The sequence below is a fragment of the Scomber japonicus genome, chromosome 8 (assembly GCF_027409825.1).
Source record: "Scomber japonicus isolate fScoJap1 chromosome 8, fScoJap1.pri, whole genome shotgun sequence".
In the NCBI taxonomy this organism is placed as follows: domain Eukaryota; kingdom Metazoa; phylum Chordata; class Actinopteri; order Scombriformes; family Scombridae; genus Scomber; species Scomber japonicus.
Genome location: NC_070585.1, coordinates 18,987,424 through 19,010,252, shown reverse-complemented (window position 1 = coordinate 19,010,252; position 22,829 = coordinate 18,987,424). Strand labels below are relative to the sequence as shown.

Here is a 22,829-nt window from a genome sequence, read left to right as displayed (position 1 = left end):
TTTCTTTTTTTGTGTTTGTTCATACATTAAAAAAAAACATTAAATAAGCTATAGATAAAATACTTTAAACTTTTATAATTAAGACCATACCTCTTAATTAAGCTGCTGTTAAGGTAAACGAAACTACATTTCACAGTGGCAGCTAGAGCAGATTCAGGTAAACAAACAAACAAATAACAAATAGACAAATAACTCCAAACAGTAAGCACATTTATTTTCCTAGGATGGTGAAGTCATTACCCGCCTAGGTCTGCCTCTGATTGGCTAGAACTCGTTGACTTCGTTAATTTGGTTGGTTAGTTTTAGGCATGAGTACTATGATTTATTAGGATTAGGGTGAGAATATCAGGGTAAACCGTTCATCAGCAGAAGAGAGAGAATCATGACTTGGCCATCCTAGGGAAAGAAACAGAGTACCACAGTCTGACTGTATAAAACGATGACACCACTAGATGTCGCCACTGACGTCATGTGTCTGAGTCAATTTCCCTTTTTTGTAACGACGAAGAAGATCAAACTTCCGGCTTCGGGGCGCCCTTTCGCTGTATTTTATCCAGAAATTTGAAAGAGATTAATAACATAAAGCTGTCATAAAGCTCACGTCGAAGCTCCGAAAACCGACAAGAGGATTTGATGTGACGCTTAAATGTTAAAAGAGCAAGCGATGTCTGTGGTGTTTGACGGGAGTCCGCTGAAGGCGATGCAGAGCTCACACACTCACACACCGCAGACTACTGCCCTGAGGTGAGACACACAGAGACACACAGAGACACATAGAGAGTGTGGAGTCAGTCTGGTTTATGTCTTATACTACGTACTTTAGTTAACTGGACACGGCAGGATGTATCTTACCACATAAAAATGTTTATTTGTTACTTTACTACTCCACACAGATACTGTTGAAACTTGTTGTAACAATAGACGTCAGAGCTTTAGTGAGCACCCTGTCAATTAATCGACTATTCATGTAATCTAGACAGGGTTAAGTACGGAAATATTGTTTTACTGTACTTATTTACAATGATCAACAACTAAAGTATCTGCAAGTAATTCAATTTAATTTTTATCCGACTGCTGTTTTTTGTTTGTTTGTTTTAGTGCTGACATAATTAGGCGATTAATCATTTAAGAGGTGATGCCGTTATTTGATTGATGGACACCAATTAATTGTCAGCTATTTTGATAATTGATTAATTTGAAGAAAAAAAATGTCAAGCCCAAAATTCCACACATACTTTAATTCCAGCTTTCTAATATTCTAGTTCTAAATTGATGTAAGGCCTACTGATAAATCTCCTAATAATTTTCTTAATCAAGAGGTTTTGTTCTGGGCCAGAGAATACTGAAAAGTCACTTAAAAAGAAACAAAAACAATTGACTAAATCCAAGGTTTGGTATTTTATTTTTGGAAAAGTATTATTTTTTAAACTATAAATATTAAGTTATTAGAATAGCTGCTGTTTAATCATCTGTCAATCTAACCAATTGATCAACCTATCTATATTTCAACTGCAATGGAAATTGGTGTAAAATGAGTTATATTTTTGAACTGCAACTACTGATTATTTCCAGAATTAATTAATGTGACCTGAAGCCAAAGCAATTCATTTATTTATTGATAAGTCTATCAGCACATAATGAATTGGAAACTATGTTGATAATTGAAAAATTTCAAATAAAATTTTCAATAACAAAATGTAGAACTACTTCTGCTGTGTTTCTTTGTCTTATGTGATAGTAAATTGAATAGCTTTGGTTTTCCACTGTTCGATGATCCAAACAAACAACTTGAAGGCACAGATAAGAAAATACTGGAAATCATTTTGGCCTCATAAATGATGTAAACAATCAATCAATTGTTAGAGTTGGTGAGAAATAATTTAAATATATTTACTAATTTATTAAACTTTCCACTTTCCCTCCTGACAACCCTTCTCTAGTGGCCAGGAGCTGTCCCAGGAGATCAAGTCCTTCATCAGTGGCGTTGACACTGTTCAGGGCCGGAAGCTCAGTGTGCGGGAACATGCCCGCTGTGCTGTGCGTCTGCTGCGCTCTGTCCCGGCCTGCAGGGGTGCAGTGCTGGAGCATTTGAGGGGCGTCTATGATGAGCACGTCTCCGCCTTCCTACACAACCTGGAGACGGAGGGTGATGCCAACTCTGGTGTCAGCTCCAACCTGGAGGATATCATACAGGTCAGTTGACACAAGGCCACACAAAGGACTTGACCAATATCTTTAATATCAGGACGTGATTAGAATATTGGAGGGTTAATGAAGGTCGCAACATTTTTTTGTCCTTAAATCTTCAATGATTAGTAGTCTGTGGCTTTAACTCAAAACCTTTAGCTTCCATTTGAGTTTCTTTTCTTCAACGATGTCTGGATGAAGAGACTCATATGAGGTTGTCAGTCAGGCCCAAAACAGAAACAGATCCTGATCCACCCTAAATTATATGTATCATTGCATTCATTAAAAATCTGGTGGTCAGGAAATTCCCCTGAAAAATCATCTTGATTATTTCTGTCTTTAGGAGGTTCATGGCGTGCTGTCAGAATTCATCCGTCTCAACCCAAGGGCCTGGGCCCCCCTGGTGTCCGCCTGGGCTGTGGACTTACTGGGCCAGCTGAGCAGCAAGCATGCCGGCCGCAGGGTGGCCCCCCACTCCTCCAGCCTCAACGAGCTGCTCCAGCTCTGGATGTCCTGCGCTGCCACCCGCTCCCTCATGGAGGCCTACTCTCAGTGTTTGGCTGCCATGCTGGCCTGGTGCCCTGATGCCTGTGTGGATGCGCTGTTGGATACCTCAGTTCAACATTCCCCACATTTTGACTGGGTGGTGGCTCACATCGGCTCAGCCTTCCCAGGGACTATCATCAGTAGAGTCCTGGCCTGTGGGCTCAAGGACTTCTGCTCCCACGGTGCCAAGGACCAAGGGCTAGTGGTGATGGGAGTTGAAAAAGGCACCAGAGTACCAAAGATCGGCTCAGTGGTAGGAATCCTTGGACACCTTGCAGCACACCACTCTGACAGCATCCGGAAAGAGCTGCTCAGGATGTTCCAAGAGAGCCTCAGCCCATCCAGCCCTCTATCTCCTACTTCATCCTCAACCTCCTGGGAGAGTTCCCCTCAACTCCGTCGAGCTGCTGTACCATTTTTGCTCCAGCTGTCTGCAATGTCCCCCAACCTCTTTGGTGCTGTCTCCGCAGAGCTGGTAGAGCTGCTGCGCCCACCTGTCCTGCTCCAGCTGCAGGCTTTGCTTCAGGGGCTTCCCAGAGAAGAACTGGATAACATGCTGGGACTGGCTGTCCACCTTATTAGTCAGAGCCCATCAGGAGGGGCCCGGGTCCTTCGCTTTCTGGCAGACACAGCAACCCCAGCCTCAGTCATCATCTCTGGCCCTACACCCTCCCCTCATGAAGGTGTCAGAGAGGGCTGCGACCGCCTTCTCCAGATGCTGCTTCTGCATCTCCATAAACTGGTTTACAACCGCTCGGATGGAGTTGAAGGAAATCCTCATCACTCTGCTTCTTCTCAGCCCAAGACAGTCATCCCCTTCCTGGAGGAGCTGCAGACACACGTAGCTGAGCTGTGTGCTGAGACATTGAGACTGGAGAGAAAACGTCACCTCTGGCTGCATCAGTTGCTCTGCCTGCTGTCGGTGTATGGGGGCCCCAGTGTGGCGACCGAAGCCCTTTGTCAGCTTCTCACCCAGGCCCGCAACCCAGAGGAGTTGGCTCTTGCCTGGCAGCTCCACACTACACTCTCCTCCTGCATGGCGGGACTAATTCCTGCCGCTGTAGCCCGCTGTGTGGCACAGATCCACACCCATACACTGGGACCCCGGCAGCTGAGGCAGCTTCTACTTAACTTGGCTGCAGCCATCCAGAGTCAAGATGAGGAGAGAAGAGGGGCGCTGAGCACTCAGTCCACCATGGCTGTTCAGGTGGGCTCCGCAGTCTCAGGACACCTCCATGATTTTGGCCCACTCCTTCTCCACGGTGATCAAGTCGTATCACATGCAGCAGTGCGTCTCCTGTCGGTCAGCCCACTCCCTCGCACCTCTTCCTCAGCACACCTGCTGCTGCTCGCCCGTGCTGCTGTCACTCATTTCTTTCTGGCTCTGCGGAGGAGAGGAGAAGTGGGGAAGGTGGGGAGAGATGGAGGACAGGCAGCCGAGGCGGTGAACAGTTCAGTCCTGCTCCTTTCCCGATTTGCTGCATACTCTTCTCTCACTCTCAAAGCAGTACTTCAGCAGCTGGTTGAGGGATCGCTGCATAAAGGTAATGCTGACCTGTTTGGAGGGCAGACCTCAGACATGTCAGGTGCTCCCGCAGTCGCTCCATCTGTGTCCCCTGACCTCGGAGCCTCCCTGCTCGATATCAACTGTTGCTTTGGTACAACTGTCAACTTTTCTGGCAGTGTGTGGTCTGTGTTTCATGCTGGGGTGATTGGCAAGGGGCTGAAAGTCCGTACTGACACACCTCTACCTGACCCATCTGGGGTCATCCAGGTGAGTTGGAGAATTTTAGGTTTGTAATTCACAATAGTTTCAGGCAACGTGTGTATCAGATTAAATAGTAGCAATGCAGTTCAATTTTCCATTTTCCATTTATCCAGCTTTTATAATAGGCCATGAAGGCACAAGATCTTTCTTTTTTAGCATTTTACCTATATAATTAAATTTAACTCTTAATTCTTTTAGCTGCTTTGACTTCAACTCCTTGTATTGTGCATGCTGCCTCACTGTCACATTTGAGTATAACAGGGAATTTGTTAATGTTATTAGTAACATCTGTGCTTCTCTACTTTTACAAGTTATATATCTGCTGTTGTTGCAGCAGAAAAGACTGAACATGTGTGACCACCATTTTCCTCTTTTTGTAGAATACCCAGACTCTACTGGCTGTCATAGTCCAGTGTTGCAGCTCCTCTGGTCTCAACGACTCCATCAACGGCTCACGACCACCATCGGACCCTGATGAACCAACGCCCATCAACGCCGAGGCAGCCAAAGTCATTGCTGTCACACTGGTGGAAAATGTGTGTCCGGATGTGGCCAACGGGGAGCTGTCCTGGCCTCCTGAAGAACATGCCCGTACCACTGTAGAGCGAGACATCCACATACGCCGGTGCTTTGAGGCCCACCCCGTGCTCTTCGCTCTGCTTCAAGTGGTGGCCGCTGGACGCCCAGCTCTCTGCTACTGCTCAGCTGTGCTCAGGGGTCTCTTGGCCACTCTGCTCGCCCACTGGGAGGCGTCACGTGAGGGTTTGTCCACAGACTCCCACTGGCACCTCCAGGCCTCCTGCCTCCTGGTGTCCTGCATGGGAGAGGGCCAGCTCCTGCCTCCTGTGCTGGCCAATGTCCACGAAGCCTTCCCCCACCTCGCACCCTTTGAAGTGAGGCTGCTGCTCCTGGCAGTGTGGGAGTATGTGAGGGGCAATGGGCCAATGCCCCAGAAGTTTGTCTTCAGCTCAGAGAAGGGCCTTTTCTGCAGGGATTTCTCACGGGATGGTGACGTAGCGAGATACGTGGCGCCGATTCACAGTGTCCTGCATAAAAACATTGACAGATTGGGACACCTCTGCTGGCGGTTCCAGCTCTGACATGTAGGGGAAAGAAAACTGTGAAGAGCAGGTGACAGGAATAGAGAAAGTGAAAGAGGTTGAAGACTGTGTTACATGGCTCTAAGATGTTGCTATCACTGTACTTTTCATTCAGTTTCATACATCTGTGTGTGTGTGTGTGTGTGCGTGTGTATAACTTTTGTACCATATTTTTAGACTTGATACTTTTCTAACTAGTTGCTTCTGAGAGAAAGACAAGTGGCGTAAAGAATGACACACATACAAAATACAGCCTTAATATCTCATTTTAATTAGAAAACTCAACTCACTGATTTATAGATTATTGGTATAATTTTCAAATTGATCTCATATAGAACATGTTCTGACTGCAAACATGCCTCGCATTTCTTGTTATATGCACAAAATGTTGTTTCAACCACTTTACAAAATAAAATTTCATTTGGTCCTCGACTCTGTCTTGAATCGAGACATTCAGGAGATATTATCCATCTTTACAAGTCTATTAGTGATTTGTATGATGGTTGTATGTTTTATTACAATGTTCTCTACACACTGTACATCCTCTATTGCAGTGATTCACACACTGCTGTTTGTGACCCCTTGATACAAAACAGCAAGTCACATAATGCATGATGAAGAGTGATTCTTCCTTCTCAAACTGTTTCATCTAAACATTTTTTAGAGATTTGAGGAGGTGAAAACATACTGTACCTCACCAGAAAAATGCAAAGATATGTAGCAGAATTTATCATTTCTAATTTCCTGCCCCAGTAACCATCTTTTGACACCTTGTGGGTGTCCTGACTCACAGGTCGGGAACCACTGCTCTGAGCAACTGGACAGCTATTAAAACGTCTGTGCATTATAATCCAATAAGGCTGGACTTGTGTATATGGGGAAAAAACAACATTAATGACTGAGTCAACATATTGTTGTCAGTAGTATTTTCATATGTCTTAATAAACAGATCCACAGTTTTTCAAGTCTGTCTTAAAACAGTAGTCAGGTGCCTAAATAATAATAATGATAATAATAATAATAATAATGCATTTTATTTAAAGGCGCCTTTCAAAGCACTCAAAGAGGAGGATCGGAGAGTTCGGGAAGGTGTGTAGATGTGATTAAGTTCAGAGAGATATGATGGTGCCAGGTTGTGAAGGATCTTGAATGTGAGGAGTAGAATATTAAAGTCAATGTGGGATTTGATAGGGAGCCAGTGAAGTTGCTGCAGGGCAGGAGTGATGTGTTCAATAGAGGGAGTTCTGGTTATGATAACAGTGGAATTGTATGTCAAATTTCCTGAGAATGTGACAAACAGGCAGAAGATAAATAATGAACAGGAGGGGGCCAAGGTCTGCCCTTGCCCTGGGGAACACCACTAGAGACTGGAGAGGAGCTGGATCTCAGATTCTTGAGTTGAACAAACTGTGTGTGGCCAGAGAGATATGATGTGAACCAAGCCAGGGGGATGTCAGTGATTCCAACGGAGGCTAACCTGTCCAGGAGGATGTCATGAGAAACAGTGTCAAAGGCTGCCCTCAGGTCGAGGAGAACCAGAATGGAGAGAAGTCCAGAGTCAGATGCCATCAGGAGGTCATTTGTGATTTTCACTAGGGCTGTCTCAGTGCTGTGGAGGGGACGGAAGCCTGACTGAAATGAACATTGAAATAGGTTTTTCTTGTCATAATCACTCCTTCTGTTCATACTAACCATATATCCTTCATAATGTGACAAAAATCTACAAGCCATCCTTTGGTGCAAAAATGTATGTAAAAGTTTATCTGAAGCCAATGTGAAACTTCCAAATTACTCAAATCAAGCAGATATCTTTCAACATTACAGTCTTTTAAAAACCTCATGTTGGCTTCAGATCAACTTTTAAATGCATTTTTACACAAAATGACTGTGTGGACACTGGATTTGGCCCCTATCACTTACATTGAAAGCACATTTGAAGGAGCTCTTTTAGTAGTCAGTATGGACAGATGAATGGTTACAGTGAGGAAAACCTCTTTCATTGTTCATAAAGTGAATGTTGAAGTAAAATATTTAAGACAGACTTGAAACATTTGGGAACATATCATTTAATACATGTCTGGAGGGGATCTTTAAATTAGACATAAATCATAAATATGCACAATTTTGTTTAAGAACTAATCTTGGTGCTGCTCAAATTGTATCACAGAACTCTTTAGGAGATCCCCTCATTGCTCATCACCCTTAAATATTATAAATATTGGTTATATAAATTATAAATCAGGGGCGATTCTAGGATCAGACCTTTAGGGGGGCTCAGCTCCTCATGAGAATGGGACATACAACACCCTGCAAGTGTTCAAACCCCCTGCTAATTACTCATTTCACTGGATAATGTAAATTACATCAACACATAGTAGAGTGGTTTACTATAATGTATAATTAATAATGGTTCAGAATAAACAATCACAGATTTCTACAGAGAGGACCCTAAGATAGTTAATGAACCCTGAGGGAAAGATTATACATTAATGACAGAACTATCTAAAGTACATTAGACCTGTTAAAATAAAACCATTTGAACCTGTAGCATAATTGTTTGTCCCATCTCTAACAGACAGGCTCACAAAATAATTAAAATTGTATAAAATATTTTTTAGGAAAAAAACAATAATTATTTATTTATTTTTAGGGGTGCTGAGATCAAATTTAGTGGTGCTTGAGCAACCTTAAAAGAGTCTAAAATCGCCAATGTTATAAATACATTATAAATAATCACTGTGTTGCAGAGATGCAGAAACAGGACAGATGTCTGCACTCCTCTGATGACGTGTCGCTGCCTGAGAGGATAAAGATACACGCACATTATTTTATTATCACTCACATAAATGTGACACTGTGATTTAGTGAAAACAGACTACCTAAACTAGATGCTGTAATCCTGACAGGTTAATTTACAGCGGTTGGCTCAATTGTCAGGATTTAAACGTGAATATGTGAGTGAGTTGTAGAGAGTCTCACTGTGTAAAGGATCTTTGTTGCGGACTGAAATGGGCGGAGTGTAGCGGAGGCACATTAACCAAGATGGCCACCTTCACCGAGAGGTAACACAAAGCTGTTCCGCGGTTTTATCGTCACTTTATCATTTGTGTTATCTATTATCTGTGTACATGAGATAAAAGACTATTGCTGTGGATGCCCTCTCGCTAAACGTGACAAAAAAAAGCGCAATTTCTGTTTTTTTTATCGTCTTTTATCGGAGATCCTGCTTCAATTGAATTAATTGACAGGCAGCTTCAGCCGCTGTTAGCAAGGTTAGCTTGACATCCTGCCACATAGAGGATGTTACACACAGATATGCAAGTAGGCCAGTGTCAGTCTGTAACCTTCTGATGCTTTATCGTGATCAAATCATTTACATGAGCTCGTGTTTTAAGGGGATGTTTCCAGAAGCCCGCCTGCATGTTAGCCATCCCTGTTTAGCTGATGTGTTAGCTAATGCTGCCTCTTAATTTAAGCTTACATCTACCGGCTCTGACAGTGAATATGAGCCTCTACCTGCACACTCAGGGTGTAACTTGGTAAACGGGATTATGGACGCGGTTACAAGTGCTTTGTGAGCTACTGCAGCAGGATGAGGAAACGGGAAATTGGGTGTTAAGGCTGCCTGTGACATTTTCTCTCTCATTTTACAACCACAAAGAGATCAAAGTCCGGCTGTGTTTTTCGTGTACATACTGCAGCTTTGCTAACATCCTGGGTATTTACTTACTACGTTGCTCAATCAGATGTGTTTGAATGAATTGGAGAGGTGACTGATAGTATGAAGGACCGGCTCACAATCTTTGAAGTCATACCATTTATATATTGAATCAGGGTCATAATCATTCTTCCTGTTCATACTGACAATTAAAAGATCCTTTAATATGTGATGGGAGGCAAATCCGCAATCTGCAACCATGCTGTTAAATGCTACTAAATCCCACACACTTCCCATTAATAGCCAGTATGAACAGGAGGAGTCATTACCTAGAGGAAAACCTTTCTCTGTTTTGTATGGGTACCTGATTTGTTATTGTAAAAAAAATTGAACCTATCCTTTTAACCAACTAATATAATCCTCGGTTTCCTTTTGTAGGATGGGACCTTTCCTGGTGTTCTGGCTGGCTGTGTGTCTCAGCGGGACCTGGGCTGTGGACAGGGGCAACTTCAAGACCTGTGACCAGAGTGCCTTCTGCAAGTGAGTGGAAAGATAGAAAAATAATGTATTTATTCTCTTCAAGTAAGTGTTTTGCCCCTTTCCAGGGAAGAACACAAGATTACTGATTTATCAACATGTCCACTCTTGTTGTTAAATTTTAAACAGGCGTCAGCGAGCATTGAAGCCTGGTGAGTCTCCCTATCGTGCCCTGCTGGAGACTATGGAGCTGACCAACACCAGACTCACCCTGCAGCTTATCAATGACAACAACAAGGTATACCACATCATCACCACATAGGAGGAATACATGTATACTAGTTAACATTATGTAGCTTCCTCATTTAAGTCTTACAGCCACCAGCTTTCAACTACCAGTGCTATCAAAACCGATAAATGTATTTATCTGACTCGTGTAGGCGATTTGTGCAAGTTCAGGTGATACAGAGGCGCCCTGGTAGCCGAGTGGTTACGGCGCAGACCATATATACACAACATCCCTGGTTCGAATCTGGCTAGGGACCCATGTTATATCTCGGATCCACTTCTTTCTCCCCTTCTTTCCTGTTCGCCTCTATGCCACTAGCCGACTAATAAAGTGGTCTTCTTCTACTGTTTCTCCTACCCTTCTTTTCACCCCTCTCTCTCCCTCTCTCTTGGGCCCTAAGGTGCGTCTGCTGCTGGAGCTCTACCGTCTCCAGGGAAACATGACAAGGGTGAAGATTAACGAGCTGAAGCCGTTGAAGCCTCGCTATGAGGTCCCAGACGTTCTCATCAGGGAGCCACCTACTGAGCCGTAAGTTTCCCGGGGGTGTCAGCTGACCGTGAAGTGTTGGGCGGGTTTGGAGGTTTTGATGTGTAGGTGGCGTGGTGAGTGACATTACAGAGTTAAACGGAAAAAGCAAAACTAACATACTTGTAGTGCTGCTTGTGTCAAGTCAATTTTATTTATATGGAATCACAAATTTCATCCTTTATTATTAGCCTCAGGAGGAGCAACAGCACAGGGATCCTTCTTCCAGAATAGATGGACAGATTTCCAATCGTGTGTGTGTGTGTGTGTGTGTATTTGTGTGTGTAGTCAGTGTAGCAGTGATGACTAATAATACAGAGAAAGAGAACACTGTCTTTCCGGACCATGTGAACAGACCAGAGCCATTGTTAATGTCATTATAAAAAGCTTTTCCTGCCATGACAAGTCAAAATGTCTGTGTTGAAAAAGCATGTAAGGGAATAAGATTATCAAAGAAAGGGACTTACAGGCAGATCTGAATAAGGTACCACTTTTATATATATGTTAGAAAATTTTAATATATTTTGAAGGAAACAAAAGCATCTACACGTATGACTGTAGGCTGAGGCACTCACCCACAGTATATACATTGATTTCGAAGTTGGCGGGGATGATGAGATCTGAACATAACATTTAGGACTGAAATTATATTCATTATCAGTTATCCTGCAGATTATTTATTATCATTTCCTGAGTCAAAGGTGATATCTTGTTTTATATTATAACCCCAAAATATTCAGTTTACCATCATGAATGCCAAAGAAAAGCAAGATATTGTCACATTTGAGAAGCTGAAACCAGATACAGATTTGTCATTTTTGCTTTAAAAGAATAACTGAATTATAAATCTATCAGAATGGTTCATCAGTGCAGCTCACATAAATTCTTTTAATGAAATAAGAGTCAGGCCTTTCAGATAAGTGCTTTTTTGGCTTCATCTCTTAGAAGCTTATCTCATTTTCAGCCTTGAAGTTTAGTTTGGCGTCAGAAAACTAGCATTTATGAATTTGGAGTAAATAATGGATCAATTGTAAAAGATGCCCTTAATTGAATTTTTCAGTTTTTGTCTTCTCTAAACCAAATCTTCTTTTATTTTCACCCTCTCTCATCTTCCTCTCTCTGCTTCAGCCTGTCTCTCCTGTCTCAGGATGAGAATGGGGTAGTGCTGTCCCTGGGGGCGGAGTCTCAGAGGGTCATTCTCAGCGCCCGACCCTTCCGATTGGACATCATGGAGGGGCGCGATGTGGTGATGTCGCTGAACTCTCGTGGCCTCCTGGCCTTTGAGCACCTGAGGATGCGCAAGGACACGTGAGAAACTACGCATGCACACACACATTGCCAAATACCAGCCCTCCCTTTTTGCTTTTCACTCAGTGGATGATTTCTATTTTTGTTCCCATGAAATTGTTTGTTTTTTGAGTATTGTCTCTGACTGGTTGTTCTGTCCTCTTCTCCCTATCATCCTAGTTTCTCCTATAAAGTAACTAGCACAGTGGCTAGCGTGTGGGATAATATCAAGAGGGTATTCTCTAGGTAAAGACCCTTAAGATTTGTAAGTGTGTATTCTGTTCCTTGTGCTAATGCTGCCAATAGTGATATAAACTTAGGGACTCCCATTACACCAAAGTCAGTATGTGCCCTCAAATGTGAGAGTGAGAGAGGGGTGTGGCTGAGTGAGTGCATGTCTGTGACTGATTTAATCCAGAATTAAGGGGTCATTTCAGCCCTGACTCTTATTATCCTCACATTAAATAGAATGATTGAAACAATCATAGAAAATGACGATGTTGATTTTTCATCTTATTTCATGAAACAAAGAATAAATCATCCTGATCATGAAACGGCACATTCACATAAAGGATACAGGCTCTGCCTAGCGATGATTTTCACTGTCTTGTCAGATCAATGTCTGAAAACTAAATCACACATGTAGAGTGTCACTACAGCAGATCTAACATTGCAGCTGCATGACTGACTAGGTTTCTTGACCAATTATCTTGTCTGAATTATTTGTGTCATGCTTGCTCAGTTAAGATGAGAGCTAACTGCCATAGTTCCCAGTGCCAGATGTGCACCAGTTGGGATCACAGAGCGACGCTTTCCTGTCTTGCATACAGTCTATTTTCCACCAGATAGTTTGTGTCTTATTTTCAAGTTAACCCAACAGCAACATCTCTCTTTGTGGTTATGCTTCAGTTTGTATTTTAGTTTTAGTTGTAAGAATTTCTAAAACAGAAAAGACTTCAGTGTTTCTCTTGAGCTCTAACAAGCTTATAAAACAAACTTTGGGCAACACTGTCTCTTGCTTTTACACTACTGCAGATCATGCACATCAACAGCTGTGTGTGGCGACCACAAGTTTGTAGCAGTGCCAGGCTTGTGTGTGAGAGAGAGAGAGAGGGGGGGGGTCTTTGGTGCAGTGCCATGGCCCTGATCATACCTTATTATATTGTTGATCCACTGGGTACCAGTTGGTTCTTTTATGAGCCTTTTGGGTGTTACACGCCGCAACCTCTAGAGGCCCTGTCCCATAATGCCTAGCTTGAAATAGCCACAAGGTAGGGAGTTGCTCAGTCCCTTTTGTCATTAGTTAGATCATTTCAAACCTAGTAGAATACTTATTAGTTGTTAGTGTTGAATTGGGAGGCAATCACCAACCTCCCTGTTTGTATGTCATCCTCCTTTTATCATAGCTTAATAATACCCCCATATACTTTTCTACTCGTCACTGGACAGTATGACTTTGCCAAAGTGACACATTTCTCTTTTGCCACATCCCCTCCCTCACTCCTCCCTCCATCTTTCTGTGCCACGCAGCAGTCAGGCAGACCCAGAGGCTGAGAAGAAAGACGAAGCTGATCCGACTAACCAGGCCGAGGTACTACACACAAAAATCCGCTTGTTTCTATCCCTCTTCCTCCTCCTTTTTTTAACAATCATTTCTGACCTGTATCTCAGCTTTGATCTCGTTTTTATTACATTACTGTTCTCCCTGTTTGCCCGCCAGGCAGCAAAAGAAGAGGAAGAGAAAGTGGAAGATGGGATGTGGGAGGAAACGTTTAAATCACACACAGACGGCAAACCCAATGGTAGGTACTCTAGTTTATCCTCTTCCCCATAAAGTGCTTATATGTATTTCAATTACAGCTCTATTTTGCTCCAGTACTTATACTAATATCTCTGAGTTTGGGACCGTGGTGTTGACATTATTGCTGAAATATGATGCAAAGTCTTGCATCTTTTTTTAGATTAAGTGAATTACTAATTCAATTACTCATTGAATTTCTTTTTACTTTCCCTTTTCTAACTAATTATTGGTTATTGTCATCCGGCAGGTCCATCTGCTGTCAGTTTAGACTTTTCATTGCCGGGGGTGGAGCATGTCTACGGTATTCCAGAGCATGCAGATACCCTTAGACTCAAAACAACAGAGTGAGTAGCAACAAGAACAATTACTTTTCTTCTACATTGTGGTGTGTGCACAATTGTCAGTGTAGTCTTCACTGCATTGGATAAAGGCTGCATTTGTGTTTTTGTGTTTCAGTAATGGAGATCCGTATCGACTCTATAACCTGGATGTGTTCCAGTATGAGCTGTATAACCCTATGGCCCTTTATGGTGCTGTCCCAGTTATGTTAGCTCACAACGCCCAGCGGACCACAGGCATCTTCTGGCTCAATGCTGCTGAGACCTGGGTGGACATCAGCTCCAACACAGCTGGAAAGGTAAGTGTCTGACGACCCTTTGCCTGATTTCTGACTGCAGAAACCTGTTTCCATTTTTAAATTTTGATTAGTGAGTCACAGTTGGGTTAAACAGGCCATGTTCAGTCTTTCACTCACTCATTTCTCTCTGTTTAGACCGTGTTTGGGAAAATGCTGGATTATGTGCAGGGCTCCAGTGAGACGCCACAGACAGATGTGCGTTGGATTTCTGAGAGCGGCATCATTGATGTCTTCATTATGCTTGGACCAACACCCAAAGACGTCTTCTCCCAGTATGCCTCCCTTACAGGTGGGTAGAAGGATGACTGGCTGCTTTGACACCTTTTTTCAATTAAATCAATTGATTAATTATGTTTAGAGTTTTAGGAATTGTACATCATATAATCAAAAGATAGAAATAATTAATTATTATAAAAGCTTTCTTAACCACTTAAATCAAGTTTAATTATGAACAGAATTGAATTTACAGAAGATCTCAAGTGTATTTAACCGTGAGGCATTGGCTCAGGATTTTCTGTCACCAGAATAATTAACTCTTATCTTATTAAAGATACATTTTACTGGCTTTTTACAGTGAACTTAACATCCAGCTGTTTTCCTCACATTGAATGTTGTTTTGTTCTTTAGGCACCCAGGCCTTCCCTCCATTGTCTGCCCTGGCTTACCACCAGTGTCGCTGGAACTACAATGACCAGGAAGACGTGCAGGCGGTGGACGCAGGCTTTGACAAGCATGACATCCCCTATGACTTCATCTGGCTTGACATTGAGCACACTGATGGGAAGCGCTACTTCACCTGGGATCCACACAAGTTTGCCACACCTAAAGAAATGCTGCAGGGTCTCCAGGACAAGAAACGCAAGGTATAGAGATACAAGACACATGACCTGATGTCATTGTACCAGCAGACAATGTCAGTGTCTTCATGTGTCTTCAAGTGTTCTTGTCAGAAGTTGTCCAATGTTTTGGTTTATTTATTTTGCTGTTTTTCCTCTCAGCCTGCCTGAAATCTCAAAGTAAATAACCTGTAGGCAACTTTTTGAAAAAAGTGTTTGTCTTTGATTTTCAGTCAGATTTTTTGTGTCTCTGGTGTGATTTGGCGCTATACAAATAAAGATTGATTGAATGATTGATTGATTATATGACAGATGGTGGCCATTGTGGATCCTCATATCAAAGTGGACAGCAACTACAAGATCCACACTGAAATACAATCTCGGGGTTTCTATATAAAGAATAAAGATGGTGGAGACTATGAGGGCTGGTGCTGGCCTGGTAAGAGACTTATGATACATTTATATATTGACAGTCAATCTTTTTTAAGGTGCTGAGACCTGTGTCCTTTATCTCTTAAAAATATGATGATGATTCACACTTATGATGAGCAGAAATCTTCATTGTGTCTCATGTTCTTTTCTGTCCTTTTTTCTCTTTTTCTTCTCGGTACAAATGATATCCTTCAGGAAGTGCCGGCTATCCAGACTTCACCCGTGCAGACATGAGGGCCTGGTGGGCCAGCATGTTTGCCTACGATCAGTATGAGGTGAGTCCCATGGCTCATTGCTTAAGATAAAGATGTACTAATCTGTAGTTTCATTTGCTAATGGTAGACTGATGTAAACTGAAAGAAGAAAAAGTCATATGTCAGTTGGTGCTCTATGCTGGTTCTCTATAAGAAAGCACCATGTTTTAACATTAGATTGTACTCAAGAGTTCTTTTATAATCTGACTTATTAGCCAATGAGCTACTCATAGCATGGTAAACAATTACATCACTTAACATCATTTCTTGGTCCAGTTTTACCTGTCCAGATATTTAAAATGGCATTTATCGTCTCTCATTGACTGTCTCTAACTCCTCTCTGACTCTTTAGGGCTCCATGGAGAACTTGTACACTTGGAACGACATGAATGAGCCCTCAGTCTTCAACGGGCCAGAGGTCACCATGCACAAGGATGCCATGCACGGAGCCTGGGAGCATCGTGACGTGCACAACATGTACGGCTTCTATGTGGTGAGTGCACGCAGACACGCTTAGAGAAAGACAGTGTTAAATATTTGTGGAAGTATTGAATCATTTTGTATTTTATTCTCTTCACTCAGTTACAGTGTTGAGTTTTCATGCATGAATGTAACTTGTGTCCCCTGTGGGTCACTGTAGTTGATGTGTGGGAGAAAATGACAATGTATTTAATTTCAGCGAATGTTTAAGCATGTAGAAAATGCTGTTACCACACAGACAGCAGTAGAAGACAGTGCTAACCAAAAATTAGAATTACAGTTTGAAAATAGAGGAGTTCTTAAACACTGGTAAAAAACCCTTTCCTCATTTTCTTGCAGCAAGTTGTGCAGGACATGATTTTCAAATAAAAATTGGCCATACATACGTTTTATATCTAATGTGTGTATACCATTTTCTGGTGTGCTAAAAGTAGCTTTAAAAAGAACATAACTGGAAAAATGGCTCCCTAGTAGCATTTGAGATTTTGTTTTTGTTGTCCCCTCCACTAATTGGTGTTTGTGTGATCTGCAGCAAATGGCCACAGCGGAGGGTCTGATCCAGAGGTCAGGAGGAGTTGAGCGACCATTTGTCTTGACCAGAGCCTTCTTTGCTGGGTCACAGCGCTATGGTGAGCTATTTACTGCCTTCACTTTTACTTTTACCGGTTACTTTGGTTTACTGTACTAAAATAGCAGATCCAACTACACGTTACAATGTTTTCAGGTTGCAGCCATAAGTCACGCTTGACTGTTTAACATCCAGCCATCACACACTCAGTTTTTTAAATGCTATACTTGTGCACTCTTACATTGTAGTCACTGTTCATAATAATCTCCCCTATTTTTTTGAAAGCTGGCGCAACAAATCATTAAAAATATTTAAAAATATATTTTTAATGTTCTATTGACATTAATGAAGCTGATTTGAAGCTTACTTTAATTCAAAAGTAATTGTATCAAAAGCAAAAAACATAATTAATGATTGACTCTAGTTCCTGGGCTGTGTGCAGATCTGGAAATCTTTGAGTTTTAGTGAATGGCGCTTGACTATTTCAACTGTATGTTTGTGACTCCAGGTGCTGTGTGGACTGGAGATAATGCTGCCGAGTGGGACCATCTTAAGATCTCCATCCCCATGTGTCTGAGCCTGGGTCTGGTTGGAATCTCATTCTGTGGTGGTGAGTATTCTCAGGCTTTACAGTCTGCTGTTTCTCTGGTGGTTTGTCTCTAAAAATATCAGAGGATTTCTGAAAGGTCTTTTGTAAGAATCATTCAAAATCAGAAACTGATACTGATTTTACAATATTTATACCATGTTAAACTGGAGAACATCTTAAGTAATGTTTCTGTGAATTAAGTGGAGCAACCTACAGAATCAAAGGTTTGGACACACTAACTCATTCACTTGAATGAAGTTTGTCCAAACCTTTGATCGATTATGTATTTTTGTAATGGCTTATTGTACCACAGATCTAGTCTTAAAGGTTAATCTGAAAACCTAATGGAAAGTAATTCTGAATGGTTCCATCTTTTGTTAAAATGTGAAGTAGAACAGAAAGTAGTTTAGAGTATGGATGTGATGGTTCCAGCCTTGATAAAATATAACCATAAAAACAACATCCTCTGAAACAGAAACTAGCAGCATTTTTACTAGGAAAAAAAGTAAAATGATATATATGTATTCTTAAAATAATTTGGCTTGAACATAGATTGCCCCCAGAGTGTTTGATGTTGTCATGGAAACATGCTCTGATAAATTGCATGAGGTGTTACCATGGTGATGAAACGGGTTCCCTGGGTAATGGTAGCAGCAGGTCTGCTGGCTGTAGGTCTTACATACTGTTCAGAGGATGAAGCAGTGCTCGTATTTTATAACTAGATTTGTTTGTCGTTGCACCTGCACCAAAAGAAATTACTTTGGTGTAATTAAAAACACAAAAAATCTTATCAGTGACAAAGTTGGACTTAAGCCTCAGTGTCATCATCCAAAAGCTCTAAAAGTTAGAGATCTCAAGAGGGTTGGACTCTGAATAGTGCCGACGTGACTAACACTCTGCTCTTCTGTCTCACAGCTGACGTAGGCGGTTTCTTCAAGTCCCCAAACTCAGAGCTGCTGGTTCGTTGGTACCAGACAGGGGCGTACCAGCCATTCTTCAGAGCCCATGCCCACCTTGACACACCGCGCCGTGAGCCCTGGCTGTTTGGTCCAGAGAACACAGCGCTGATCCGGGAAGCGGTGCGCCAGCGCTACACCCTCCTGCCCTACTGGTACCAGCAATTCTACAACACAAAAAAGACTGGAGACCCTGTCATGAGGTGAAGACACTGCATGAAAGATTGTTTCAAAATCATCAAAAACAGCTTGATTTATTTTTTCTAATTAGAGATGAATCCAGATATCAATTAATATCAATTTGCAATTCACTTTTAAAGCAGTCTACATGAGCAAACTATTTACGTCAGTAATAATGACACAATTAGGCCTTTACCAGCAATTCCCAGGATAATTGCTCATTAACTTTTTATTAACAAGTAAAATTAAGTAATGACAAGAACCATGCACCAACATCTTTTTTAAAATATTACTATGTAAAGCTGCCAAACTCGCACTCTCCAGATTAAATCTGACAATGCCTGAAAACCAGAGTATTAATATTTGCATGTACTCGCACATTTCCTCTTTGCACTCTGCTGTATAATAGAGAAGTGAAAATGTTTTAAATAAAATTTGTTTCATATTCAAAAACCATAATAAAGAGTATTCTGGGACACAAAAATACATAATGTAGTTAGTAATGTCTGTTCAGTTAGTATTAGATCAAGTCATATCTGAACCCACAGTGTGAAAATATTGTTAATTACATATTACTCAGCCCTGCTCATGTTTTTTGTTGCAGACCACTGTGGGTTGAGTATCCTCAGGATCCTGCTACTTTCGCTCTGGACGACGAATTCTTGATCGGTGAGAAACAAAACTTCACTTAGTTTGACCAGACCCATGATGTGGGCTGATTTTTGATTGTTGTTTAAGAAACACAGAAAAATAAGTTGACTCCAATTATCAATCAAAATAAAATATTAAAACTCTATACGTTTTAAAACTGGGCTTTTTTTATGAGATAAACATGGATTGAAATGATTATTAGTTCCCCTGACATTTCTTTCTTTGGTGCAGGGAGAGACTTGTTGGTGCATCCAGTGACTGAGGAGGGAGCCAGAGGAGTAACCGCCTACCTGCCTGGAAAAGACGAGGTGAGAGACAAGTTTTGACACCTCAACAATTTTCATTTTTATATCTTTAAGACTCAATGTCATTGTAGAATTTGAATGGCTTTCATCCAGTGGGATGTCAATTAGGTGACTACAGACTCAGCTGTTCTCAGAACTGGTGAAACCTCCTCCTAACCTCTTTGTGTGTGTGTGTCTGTGTGTTTGTCCTTCAGGTGTGGTTTGACGTCCATACCTTCCAGAAGCACAACGGGGCCCAGAACCTGTACATCCCTGTCACCATGAGCTCTGTAAGACACTCGAAGATGCACAAAGACAGAACCCGACTTGTAGAGATACAAATGTTCACAATGTTCAGTGACTTCATGTCTTTAATATGGAGTCTTCTGTTTTGTTAGATCCCTGTTTTCCAGCGTGGTGGGTCCATCATTCCTAGGAAGCTTCGGGTTCGCAGGTCCTCCACCTGCATGGAGCACGATCCCTACACTTTATATGTGGCTCTTAACCCTCAGGTAACTCAAATCATAATCTGCTGCTGTTTTCAGTCATTACACATTGCTTAGTCATGGTCATAAGATCTGACTTTTTTTTTTCCTCTGACAGAGAACTGCACAGGGTGAGCTCTACGTCGACGATGGCCACACCTTCAACTTTGAAAAGAAGGAGTTCATTCACAGGAGGCTGTCCTTCGCCAACAATGTCCTCTCTTCTGTGTACGTAATGATTACACCTGAAGTCTCAGTATTACCGGCAGCATTTAAAGGAAAAAGTCCATTCTCAAATAGACAAAATTAATTTCAGTTCACATATTTATTGCTCTACAGAAGATTTATTTTGCAGTGAGCGTAGTATAGAAACAAACACAACAAACACACTAAGACAATTGAAGACAGTAAAAGTGCTGTTTGTATTCATGTCGTAATTAAAATATTAACAATAAAGCACTTCACGTAACTATTTATGATTTACATTGCAATATTAAAACACACCTTTGAGCACTGATATTAAATCCATGTCTCTGTCTTGGTCCACAGTAACCTCGCTCCAGACTCCCAGTTTTCCACCAGCTCTTGGGTTGAGCGCATCCTCATACTGGGAGCCAGTAAGCCCAGCAAGGTTACCCTCAAGACTGCTGGTGAGTGCTTGATGTCTCACATATTATTTCTCACATTCATTTTAAAGCTGCATTAATCAATATTTTTGTATTAACAATGGATCAACGGATGCCAAGTTCATCGCCTGACTCTGCAGAGTGTTGGTCACTTAACTGTTTTAGTTTCACTTCTTGCAGCAGGCAAATGTTTTCAGCAAAAAAGCTCTGGTGTTAAAATAGCTGCTCAGTGCCAAACAGCAGACAGTATTAGCTACTTGCTGGTGAACATAGTGGAGCATTTAGCAGCTAAAGAGGCAGATATTTCCTTTTAAGTTGGTACAGAGATAAAGGGAGAGTAAATATTAGACTTACATGCGTCAGGTGGACAGAAACCATTTGCTCACATGTGCATTTTTGTGGAATTTTATGTGTAAATAATTCATAAAGAGAATAAAATTATGGTTGATTTCCACTTCATTAAAGTTACTGTCAAAACTCAATTTCTCACACTCTAATACTGTATGTTTTGATTCAACCTCTGAGCTCAAAGACCATTTATAGACAACCAAACCTTTTCTTTTGCTTCCTTGATGTAATCGATTGCACAGTAACCATTCAGCTACTGAGCTACTCTGCCAGGTTGTTTTTCAATGTGCTTGATCTTCTTCAGACAGACAATTGAAGATGTGCTGAGGTCTTGTAGAAAATGTCATGTCAGTGAAAAGGTTTGCTGTGATCACACGTTAAACCAACAAAATAACGCCGGTAAAACTGAGTGTGGAGGTTTTAGATTTTTGTGCTTTTTCCTTGATGAGGGAGATTTTCAAACTCTGTTGAATGGCAGCGTCAGGACTTTCAATATTTTATTAATCCCATATTAAATCCCAAATTCCGCTTCAATGAAAATTATCATTTAGTATGAAATCTGCTTTTTTTCCACCTCCAAATCTGTCCCTGTAACTTGCTTTTTCCTTTTTGCAGATGGTCATGAGAGCCAGCTGGAGTTTGACTTTGACGCCTCCATGTCTGTTTTGACGCTGCGCAAGCCCGGCATGAATGCAGGGGCCGACTGGACCGTGACACTCCAGTAACCACAGAGACAGGGACAGGAGATGCAGGAGGAGAAAATGACTGAACTGGACTGAACAGGAGGGTAGAGGAGGAAACCGACACAAGGCGCCGATACCCAAGACGAATTAAAGCAAGACGACAGGATACCCGCCATTGAGACTCAAGGACATAAACACATCAGACACACACCGCTGTCCTCCCTGCAAGCACTCATGTAGACCTGTTAGTTGAGCTGAGCCACATAACGTCTCCGCCATGTCCCTCTTGTGTTCAGTAACGGTGTAACAAAAAGGATTACTGCTAGGTAGATACTGTTTGTCATGTTTTTTCAGATAGATAACTGAGCAATTCAAATCATGTCATTGTAATGAATCATTTGGGGGTAACAAAAAGAGTTTAGTTTAGTTTTTAATCGTCCACTCAGTTGTCCATCCAGTCCGCCCGAGAAGAAAAGATCACTGTGGTGGATTGTTGTTTAAAATGAAGGCTGACATTCAAAGCACAAGCGCCACCTGCTGGTGATTCCCTCTGTTTCTGACTTTGAAAAAAAAAAAAAAAAAAAAGGATTATTTCCCTCTTTTTAAGCCAAGCTTGTGAATCAGCTACGATCTTCTTTCCACGTGCTGCATTTCATACAATCAATGATCTGATATGTAGCTCTACACTAATCTTTCATTCTCTATCTTTATTTCTTAACTTTTTGGCCTATCAGGAAAATGGTCTTTCTTACCGCTCCCAGCCAGTTCGTTCCTCTTCAGCCTCTTCTTGAACTCATCAGTGATGAATTTGTGTGCATGGAATTGATTTATCATCGCTTCACTTGGAGGTGATTGGGCTGCTGCACAGAGAGGGATTTTTCAGTTCTATTGAACAAAATACTACTTTGGCGATGGGAATCTTTCAGGGGACTGAACCACTGATGTGTGTGGATCATCCTGTTGACGTGCTTTCTTTGTTTTTATCAAATTCTTCTTTTTCCCCAACGTTGTTTACTAGATAATTTTTAATGCACTTGAAGAGTGAGGACTTACAAGTTGTTTAGATTTTCATGTGTTGCTAGATATCGGTGCAGTCCGAGATTTCCATTGTGTCATTTGGGTTTAATTATTAAAAAGTGTTTCACTTGCAATTATCTTTCTGTATACTTATGATTTTCATAA

At 41.6% G+C, this 22,829-nt stretch overlaps 2 protein-coding genes across 4 annotated transcripts; both read left to right on the top strand.

The window, feature by feature from the left end:
- Positions 1-533: 533 nt before the first annotated feature.
- On the top strand, positions 534-6,033 carry ints5 (integrator complex subunit 5). The gene is made up of 4 exons (XM_053323836.1): positions 534-744; positions 1,941-2,193; positions 2,531-4,507; positions 4,882-6,033. The coding sequence occupies exons 1-4, from the start codon at positions 647-649 to the stop codon at positions 5,599-5,601; spliced, it is 3,048 nt and encodes a 1,015-aa protein (XP_053179811.1). The 5' UTR covers positions 534-646; the 3' UTR covers positions 5,602-6,033.
- Positions 6,034-8,638: 2,605 nt separating this feature from the next.
- Positions 8,639-22,207, top strand: ganabb (glucosidase II alpha subunit b). 3 transcript variants are annotated; one of them, XM_053323398.1, is made up of 25 exons: positions 8,639-8,663; positions 9,698-9,799; positions 9,926-10,034; positions 10,426-10,553; positions 11,679-11,858; positions 12,018-12,083; positions 13,371-13,428; positions 13,558-13,639; positions 13,886-13,982; positions 14,095-14,275; positions 14,411-14,564; positions 14,903-15,138; positions 15,424-15,550; positions 15,739-15,818; positions 16,150-16,290; positions 16,810-16,906; positions 17,354-17,455; positions 18,350-18,593; positions 19,175-19,239; positions 19,453-19,529; positions 19,721-19,795; positions 19,904-20,017; positions 20,109-20,218; positions 20,540-20,640; positions 21,580-22,207. In XM_053323398.1, the coding sequence occupies exons 1-25, from the start codon at positions 8,644-8,646 to the stop codon at positions 21,687-21,689; spliced, it is 2,856 nt and encodes a 951-aa protein (XP_053179373.1). In that variant the 5' UTR covers positions 8,639-8,643; the 3' UTR covers positions 21,690-22,207. The 3 variants fall into 3 exon arrangements, with proteins under 3 accessions (XP_053179373.1, XP_053179372.1, XP_053179375.1); XM_053323397.1 differs by having other exon boundaries at positions 13,368-13,428; XM_053323400.1 differs by lacking the exon at positions 12,018-12,083 and having other exon boundaries at positions 8,640-8,663.
- The last annotated feature ends 622 nt before the right edge of the window (positions 22,208-22,829 follow it).

Coding starts and splice junctions, on each gene's coding strand:
- ints5 (XM_053323836.1), top strand. CDS start 647: ATGTTAAAAGAGCAAGCGATGTCTGTGGTGTTTGACGGGAGTCCGCTG. Junction 745..1,940: donor CCGCAGACTACTGCCCTGAG/GTGAGACACACA, acceptor ACCCTTCTCTAG/TGGCCAGGAGCTGTCCCAGG. Junction 2,194..2,530: donor ACCTGGAGGATATCATACAG/GTCAGTTGACAC, acceptor TTCTGTCTTTAG/GAGGTTCATGGCGTGCTGTC.
- ganabb (XM_053323397.1), top strand. CDS start 8,644: ATGGCCACCTTCACCGAGAG. Junction 16,291..16,809: donor ACATGTACGGCTTCTATGTG/GTGAGTGCACGC, acceptor TGTGATCTGCAG/CAAATGGCCACAGCGGAGGG. Junction 19,796..19,903: donor TCCCTGTCACCATGAGCTCT/GTAAGACACTCG, acceptor CTGTTTTGTTAG/ATCCCTGTTTTCCAGCGTGG.